At 38.2% G+C, this 9,604-nt stretch overlaps 1 protein-coding gene across 1 annotated transcript; it reads left to right on the plus strand.

Annotated features, from left to right (window-relative positions):
- The first annotated feature begins 8,400 nt into the window (after positions 1–8,400).
- LOC137935310 (expansin-A7) lies at positions 8,401–9,366 on the plus strand. Its single transcript, XM_068779981.1, has 3 exons — positions 8,401–8,557; positions 8,624–8,939; positions 9,054–9,366. The coding sequence occupies exons 1-3, from the start codon at positions 8,401–8,403 to the stop codon at positions 9,364–9,366; spliced, it is 786 nt and encodes a 261-aa protein (XP_068636082.1).
- The last annotated feature ends 238 nt before the right edge of the window (positions 9,367–9,604 follow it).

The following is a 9,604-nucleotide window of genomic DNA, read 5'->3' on the forward strand; positions in this document are numbered from 1 at the left end:
ATGGAAAATATCTCACTTCTCCATGGTTTAAGGGATTATTTATACATCTCTGTTATTTGGGCCTATTGCTACATATTTGATATTTGGTTCAAGTTGGGATCACTGCCATTGCCTCCCACCTTAAGCGGGAGAAGTAGAAGAAGTACAAGAAAGAGGTATTGTATTTCATATGTTGTGAATAAGTTTATGTGACCAAAATATTCAAGAAAGTGGGTGCACAAAAGATAAAGCTTGTGTATCTAAGAAGAAATTTTTATAACGGATTATTTCATGGGTTCTTTGACAAAGTTTATTATTTGGTTCGTGTTATATGTGTTGGAAGATGGTCGTTTTATATACAACTGCTGCTATTATGTCTCTTTGGGGACATTATTATTGAAGAAGAGGTGCCCTCATATCATCATTTATTTTACCCCGTAAAAAAATATCACGGTTTGGAAACCATGACGGAGGATACCCTATCAAAAAATATCACAGTTGGGAAACCATTATGGGCCCTGTCCAAAAAAAAATCACAATTGGGAAACCATGACGGAGGATACCCTGTCAAAAAATATCACGATTGGGAAACCATGACGGAGGAACTTATTATTACGTCTATGTTATCCGTCCCTCCCCCCCCTATAATAGCTTTTATGACTCCTACCACTTGAGAGTCGTTCTCCTGTGGAGGGATGCGGTGGTGGACACTTTAGAGCAATGCCGATAGACACACTACCATTAGAAGACTGAGTGTGCCCTACATCCAGCATTAGGACTGGAGTATGAAGCAATGGCTTACCGGCTAGGAGTATTTTTACTCTCACTTATATCATGACAACAGAGCCTCAAGGAAGGACGCAACAACATGAGGGGGAATGTTGGAAGATGAAGGCATATTGGAAGATGTGCCATTTTATACAGAAATACTCTATACATAATTTGCAGCAAGTTGGAAGTTCATGTTGTTGTCTCACCCCAGCTTTAGGGGGAGTGTTGGAAAATAAGTTCAAGCCCACACGACCAAGAAAGGCTCACATATCTAAGATTATTATAAGATGGGCCACATGACCAAGGAAGGCCCACAAGATGGGCCCAAGCCCATAAGAAGTAGTACCCACAATGATTACCATAAACTAGCATCCTTATCACATCAATTGGAAGATCAAGAAGGACTTACAAAAGTATCTTAACTTATGGTCACATCAAAGAAGAGTTTTAGTTTGAGTTATGTTTGTCTTTTATCTATATTGATTTATTTAATTATGTTAGGACTTATCTTTAAGTGTTAGAGTTTGGGTGTAATTGGGACAAGGGTAGTTTTATTGTAATTGGACTCTACTACCTTCCTCTATTATAAATAGAGGTTCATGTACTTTGATTACAACGAGTTAATGAAGCCAATGAAGTATTTTCCTTTTCCATAAATTCAACATGTACGAATCATCGTATTAGATCTAGGGATCGTAACATATTTACCATAAAAAGCCGTGGTAGTGGTGGCTGTCTTGGGCTCGGGTTCGGCCCTGAAGGTGGACGGGTTTTCTTATTTCTTTGGGTAGTTTGACCTCCAAGGTGCTGCATTTGAATTCTGTGGGGTTGTTCTTGGCCGTGTACCTCTCCTCTTGAGTTGCCTCTCAACTGTGATGCCCATATGCACCAAATCCTCCAATTCCACATAATGGTGTATCTCGATTGTGTTAGAAATCTCTCAGTTTAAACCATTCAAAAATATGGCCATTGTCGCCTCCTGATCCTCCTCTACATTGGCTATAATCATAGCTATCTCCATCTCTTTATAATACTCAGCAACGCTCCAGTTACGTTGATGGAGACCTTGTAGCTTGAGGTATAGATCCCGGTAGTAGTAACTTGGTACAAATTGTCGTTTCATCACTCTCTTCATCTCATCCCAATTTTCAATAGGACGTTCTCCATTCCACCTCATATTGATGCACAACTGGTCCCACCACACAATAACATAATTAGTAAATTCGATTGCAGTGAGTTTTAACTTCTTTAATTCTAAGCAATTGTGACAATCAAAAACCAACTCCATCTTCTTTTCCCACTCGAGGTATGCTTCGGGATCACGTTTTCCTTGAAACACAGGAATTTTCATCTTGATACTTCCCAATTTTTTATCTACTCGGTTCCTAGCTTCTCTATCCCGACCACATCTCCTATGGCAGAAAACTGACATCCTATCAAACTCCTCTAAATCGCCACCTTCAAATTCACCCATATCGTAAATTTCCCTTCGGTGCAACTAGTTCCTCTTTGGTGTGTTCGAAACAAATGGGGGTTGCTCCCGTTGTGTTCCCTCTTCTACCCTCTCCAACCTCTTCTCATCATTCGTCTCATCTCCCCCATTAATGCTTGCATGTAAAATTTCGGAACAACGGGTGGTGGAATCTTTTCGTTTGTGTTTTTCTCTTGTTTTTCTGACATGATTGAAATTTGCAAACAAGGTTAGAACAATATGCAAAATGGACCTCATCACAGTCCCTCACGTGTTTCACTTGAAAAATAATTCACTCAAATCCACTCGTGTTTCACTCAATTTAATTTGGCTTTTATCCTCTAATACGCTCACACACTTTGCCTTTTTCCAGTTGTATTCTTATTTTAGTTCTTTCAAAACTAATCAAACAATAATAAGAAAGATCTAAGCAGCAAATCAAGACGAGAAACAAACCAAACGAATCAAATTTTGTCACAAATTATGATGATTTATTCTAATACCCAAACGTGGGGTTTTGGCAAAAGGGGGTCTTGAACGTGAGAAACAAGATTAAAACAAAAACTTTTAAGAAAGGTTCCTAGACTCTTTTTTTTTTTTTTTATCCTCTTGATTTTTTTCTTTTGGATTCTTTTCTTTTCATTAATGTCACATAAATGAGTAGGAAGGAACAAGAAACAAGTTAATCGGATTTTAGAAACACTAGAATCCTAATTCACGTTTCTAGGGTTTGTAAACCTAGTAGGAATCAAACACTAATATCAAGAAAAGAATAGAAATAAAGACTCAATCAAGAACAAGAATCGAAATCAAAACTCAATCAAGAACAAGAATCGAAATCAAGGCTCAATCAAGAACGAAGAATCGAAATCAAGACTCAACAAGAACGAAGAAAGCCAACAATCTGGCCAATTAGGTTTTTTTTTTGTTGTCTGAATTGAAAACCTAAACCTAAATGAACGACTTTGACAAGGAAAAAAAAGAAAAAAGAAACAAGAAAAGGATGGGCAAACCTAATGAACCAAAGCTCTGATACCAACTGATACGAACCATGTCAACACGTGACGCAACCTTATACCAAATCTAGAAATCAACCCCAAGATCTTTCAAGTTTGATGGAAACCGCAACCCATTACTTAGCAAAGCAAGAACCTTGGTAGGTAAAGACGCCACAAATGGGTATGGAAAATCCATTTGATCAGTCAGTTTGAACGCTACAAGGAAACCTTGATAAGTTTGAATAAATTTTCTTCAATAACTCAAGAAGAATAACTCACAATATGAATAAACATCAAAACTGAATTGCATAATCTCAAAGTCAGCCTTAAATAGCCAAAATTACAAAAGACTGTTTGAATTTTAAAATTCCTACTATTCCTAAAAATACACCTAAAATTCCTAGGAAAGATTCCAAACAACACGCCTAAAAATCCTAGGAAGGAATCAGATTTTGACTCACGATTTCTTTCCTCCTAAATATGTTTATAATGGAACTAAAATTCAAATTTTAAATTGAAACTTAAAACTAAAATAGGATTACAAAGAAATCAAATCTTGATCAGATCTTCTAAGCTTCTTGAATCTTGAAAATGTAATCTTGATGTAAATCTTGATCAAATCTTATAAACTTTCTTGAAACTTGAAAACGTAATCTTGACTTGATTATTTACTGGACAACACACCCCCATCAGCTTGGAAACCCCTTGCACTTGTATCCCGGAATGGACATGCAAGTTGGCCATGCTATGGCTCAATGGACATGTATGGCTGATTGGCTTTCTTCCTGATCAACTTTGATGAGTAAAACCAGCCTTTGTTCACCCTCAATAGTGAACACACTCTCTTCTTTTTGTAGAACTCTCCGGACTAAGTTATTCAGCGTTTCTTTGGATCTTTTAGCTCGAGCCCTCGTCACCAGACCAACTGGAACTTGAATTGGTTCGTGAGTATTTCATGCAGCCTTGATGTCCGCATCAGTATGGGAATTAATGATCCTTCCTAAGTGATTATAACATTTATGAAATGTAAGTATGCCTTTCTAAAAACTTGTTTGCATGCAAAATATATTCTAAAGCTCCAAATTTGCATTGCACCTCAAGGTTTTGAGGGAGTGGACTGCTCTCTTACATAGACTGAGTTTTTTACATTTCTCAATGATTCCTAAAACTCTCATCTTCAATTTTTCTTCATCTTCTAAGGGAGCATTTTCAAGAGTTCTTGATATTCCATGAAGCTTGAGGTCTTTGAAAAGTTTTTATCAATTCTGCTTTAGAACTAGAAATTGATGTCTCTCGAAGGAAAAATATCTAAAATACTAGATTTGTAATTGTTAGCTCAATTAAATTTTGTTATCTTCAAAATCAATAAGGGAGTCAATGCTCAGTAAAAAATCTCCTATTTTTTATGATGACAAAACCTAATGTCAAAAAAAAAAAAAAAACTTCCCTAAGGTTGGAGCTAAATAAAATGTGCAAGTTTAGGAAATGGTTCACCTTTAATCTATGCATGTCTGATTTCACATTTTAAACTTCAATTTGTGATATTTTAGTGTGCCGAATGGGCCATTTTATTTTCTCCCCCTTTTTTTTGTCATACTCAAAAAGATATAAAAATGCAAAGAGGAGTAACAAAATGTGGCTCGAAGGCCATTTCATATATAGTTTCAAATTTTCCAAAAGAGTAGTAAATATTCAAATGCTCAAATGTAAATACAAGTATAACAAGCAATTGTAAGTACACAAGGGAGTCAAAAAGTGAGGTTGGAGGGCAACCAAGAAACTAGGATGGCGGCGTGGATCGACTAAGGAGAGTCTCGAGCATGCTCTTGATCCTCTTTTGACTTGTTCTAATCTCGATTGGTTAGTTTTCAACAGTTCTTGCATGGCAATAATGGTTGCTTGATTGGCCCGAATGTCACCCACCACGTCTTGTAATACTCTTAGTCGGTCCATAGAGGAGGAAGCTTCTTCAGTAGTCCTTCTCCTCTCAGCAAACTCGAACTGGTCTGCTTGAGGTTACAGGCTCATCTCATCCCCTGAGCAGATGGGTTCAAGTGTCTCCTTGCCAATCACCTCCTTTTGTACCCATTTACCTCGCCATTAGGCGAAGCCAAAATTTCCAACCTTGGTCTCACTGATAGTCATCTTCCTCGTCAGTGAGGTCAACTTTGCAACGGCGTATAATGGCGATAATCTATTGAGGAAATTAGAGGTCATCCACTCATGAGCTAGTGGAAATGTGCCTCATTCTACTTGTCATGAAGTAACAACAGTTCAATCCGACCTTCTGAGTGATGGCCCACATCCAAAAGATGTCAGCCATAGGAAAATTTCCCCTTCCTCGGGTTGTGGACAATGGTGACTATCTTCATGATGACTCTTTGTTCTATAGTGGGGGTTTTGATCTTCGTTTCATTTGAACTCCCAACAATCTGCCCCAAAACCAATTGCATGACGTCTTGAATGTTTGTGGTAGGTTGATTGGCCAACTTTCCTTCACATATCTCGTCATTCCCATGAAGGTACTTCCCAAGATATCATTCATGTCAATAGACTGAATAGACACCATTATTTCTTCACATAGGAAGTGGTCCTTAGATTATTTGGGGAAAGTTTCCCAACTTCCAAGTGTGAGTAGAAGACTTTTACCAATATAGGGTAAACAACTTCCTCTCTCTCCAAAATTCCCATGTAAAGGAGGAACAATTCCTCAAAGTCTTCTATTTCCCTCTAGAGAAACTCCAAATCTACTCTACTAGGCTCCACAATGCTCTTTGAAGCAAAAATTTGTAGATACTATGTTGGTGGCGAGTACAAAAATGTTCTTTCAAATTCAACATTTCCTCACATGTATCGGTTTCTTTTGATAGAGTGTGTTTCTTAGCCATGATTTTTGTGTGAACCATCTTGAAAGGCACAAATTTAGTGGAGGTAGTGAGGAAAAAGGGTATTTTTTTTAATTGAAATGGGATTGAAGAGAAAAGCTTTGGAAGAAAGAAAAATCACAAGGCTTGGAGTTGGAAGGGTTTTGGAATGAAAAATGAAGTTAAAAGTGGTTTAAAACTTTTCAACTTTTCGTTTTTCACCGTGAATGATCGATCATTCTATGTTGATTGATTGGTCAATTAGTATACATTGATCGATCAAGGCCCTTTCCAAGGTGACTAAAATGTGATCTTTTGATTTCCAATTCACTCTAATAGCACTAGTAGTATGAGATGTATCATTTAAGCTCATTGTTATCAGCCTAAGTGAGTAAAGGTGGGTTGTTCATACCTAGTTCTTCTCGAAGCTTTGAGATTCGATTAAATCCTTATTACCGTGAAAAATGTCTGCTAACTGATTTTCAATAGGAACAATTCTTATTACTTTAGTTTGAACTTATTCTTTGATGAAGTGATATCTTATTTCTATGTGTTTTGCTTGAGAATGGTGAACAAGGTTCTTACTTAGACTTACAATACTCATATTGCCACAATGAAATGGAATTTCACTTTGCTCTAAACTATAATCATTTAGTTGTTGTTTCATCGAAAGAAGTTGAGCACAACAACTTTCCACATGCTATATATTTAGCCTCACTGGTAGATAATACAACTAAATGTTGTTTCTTGGAAAACCAAGAAACAAGCTTATTTCCAAGTAATTGGCAACTACCACTTGTACTCTTTCTATCAATTTATCATTCAAAAAAAATCGTCATTAGAGTAACCTACTAGATCAGTATTGATCATTTTGAGTACCAAAGACCTAAGTTTGGTCTTCCAAGTGGATAACGGAAAATTCATTTTACAACCACTAAGTGAGATACTCTAGGATTGGATATAAATCTAGGACATAGGCATACCAAAAATGTTATATCCGGTCTACTAGCTGAAAGGTAAAGTAGGGATCCTATCATGCTTCTATAGAGTTTTTTATCTATGGCCCTACCAGAGTTGTCCAAGACAAGTATCAAGGACAAACTCATGGGTGGCTAATTGATTTAAGATTTTTAATATTGAATCCTTTTAAGGAATCATTTAGTGTATTTTGACTGATTTATGAATGTTCCATTTTCTATTAGCATTACTTGAAGTCCAAGGAAGAATGTGAGTTCACCCATTAAACTCATTTCAAAATCATTCTTCATTACACTAGCAAATTCTTGACATTGAGAGGGGTTTGTAGAACTAAAAGTGATATCCTCCACGAAAATTTGAATGATAATCAAAGTTTGATCATGGTTCTTTTTAAATTGAGTTTTATCTACGTTAGCTCTCTTATAACCATTTTCCTATAAGAATTCTTTTAATCTTTCATATCATGCTCTAGGAGCTTGTGTTAACCCAAATAATGCTTTATGTAGTTTGTATACATAGTCAAACTTACTCATGTCTTCAAATCCTTCTGGTTATTCAACATAGACTTCTTCTTGAATATAACCATTTAGGAATACACTCATTACATCCATTTGGTAAAAAAATATTTTCATGAAATATAAGGCACTAATTGTCCCTGAAAATGGATTTCTACTAGAAATACCTTTCCAACATTGCCTTGAAAAGGCACTAACATGGCCTTTATATCTGAACATTTGGATCACCCTGAATATTTCCATTTTCTTTTTGTTTGAACATTTGGATCACCCTAACATGTCCATGTTTTTAGGCTCTACTTACCAGGCAAATATTCTTCGCAACAAATCCTTTCAAATATTCTTGCCTACTACATGGTGGCTTCTTACTAAAGTGGCCTCGTACAAGTGAGCTGCAAGACTCGGTGCCAAAATTTTCCAAACAGTCCTTACCAATGGCTGCTTGTTCCACCTCGCCCCTAAAACAAAAAAATATCAACTCACCGTGAAGTATTCTCAGAGGTAGACTGGTACAGTTTTTATTGGATGCACGATGAGGAGAGAACGACCATGAAGCTCAATACATGCCAGCACGTTCTCAGTCGGCTATTCCATCTTCTTCATTGATTATTCTTCTGCGTTTTAATAATCCGTTGTGGCTTGAAATAAACCCCTGTCCGTACTTGTCATCTCGTTTTCAATTAAATAAAGACTTCAAACACGATTATTATGTCCGTATTATAAGTGGAATATAATATATATCCCAAAGAAGGGCAATGTTGCATTATATAACCCAATCCGATATGAGAGGTTTACGACTCCGTTCCAACTGCCGAAAATCTTCAATGGCTTCTTCTTCAATTTCGTGGAACCTCTCTCTCCTCCTCGTCTCATGGCTGGCCCTAATGAAGTCGACAGAATCCGCCCCGCGGTTTCTGCCGAGCCCCTGGTCGCTCGCCCATGCGACATTCTACGGCGACGAGACAGCTTCTGAAACCATGGGTAGGTTGTGAAAATGGAGTCATTTATGCACCAAGTGAGAAGTTAACTGAATCCATTTTCTTTCAGGTGGAGCCTGCGGTTACGGAAACGTATTTTCGAGCGGGTACGGGACGGACACTGCAGCGCTGAGCTCGACATTGTTCAAGAACGGGTACGGTTGCGGTACGTGTTACCAGATCAAGTGCGTGCAGTCCCCTTGGTGCTTCAAAGGCTCCCCTTACACCACTGTGACTGCCACTAACCTCTGCCCACCCAACTGGTCTAAAGACTCCAATGCCGGTGGCTGGTGCAATCCTCCGCGAACCCACTTCGACATGTCCAAGCCAGCATTCATGAAGATCACAAACTGGAAAGCCGGAATCGTCCCTGTCATGTATCGCAGGTAACCCAAATCCTCCACTTTCTTTCTTTCTGCTCTGTTAGGCAAAACCCAAAAATTGAATTTCCCTGGTCAGACACGAATAGTTGTAAAGCGTATTTCTCTGGATTACTGCAGGGTACCGTGCGTGAAGAAAGGCGGGCTGGAGTTCTCATTTCAAGGAAATGGGTACTGGCTGTTGGTGTACGTTATGAATGTGGGTGGCGGAGGAGACATTGGAAGCATTTATGTGAAAGGAAGCAAGACTGACTGGATATGCATGAGCCACAACTGGGGAGCATCTTACCAGGCATTTGCCACCCTGGGAGGACAGGCTTTATCCTTCAGGATCACCTCCTACACCACCAAGGAGACTGTGATCGCATGGAGTGTTGCTCCATCCAATTGGCGAGTGGGTCTTACTTACAAAGCATCTGTAAACTTTCACTGATGATTGCAGGAAGAGAGAATTCTCGTCGGTAGGCGGCTATCTTTTATGAGGGGCACTCTCACCGTTTTTATCTTCTTCTTTTTTTCTCTTTCATTCTTGGCTATTGTTACCGACATGTAATGTTAATGTTCAATTCTTGTTGCTTTCCCTGTTGAGGGGATTCACTTGTTGTTGCTCGTTGGCCAGTTGGTTTCCTCCAATCAGTCACTCGTGGATAGTAAATAGGTTGTGTCTCTCG

This window comes from Aristolochia californica, unplaced genomic scaffold (assembly GCF_029961685.1).
Source record: "Aristolochia californica isolate CCGP_79_NKW_82.1479 unplaced genomic scaffold, dmAriCali1.0.hap1 SCAF_6, whole genome shotgun sequence".
In the NCBI taxonomy this organism is placed as follows: Eukaryota; Viridiplantae; Streptophyta; class Magnoliopsida; order Piperales; family Aristolochiaceae; genus Aristolochia; species Aristolochia californica.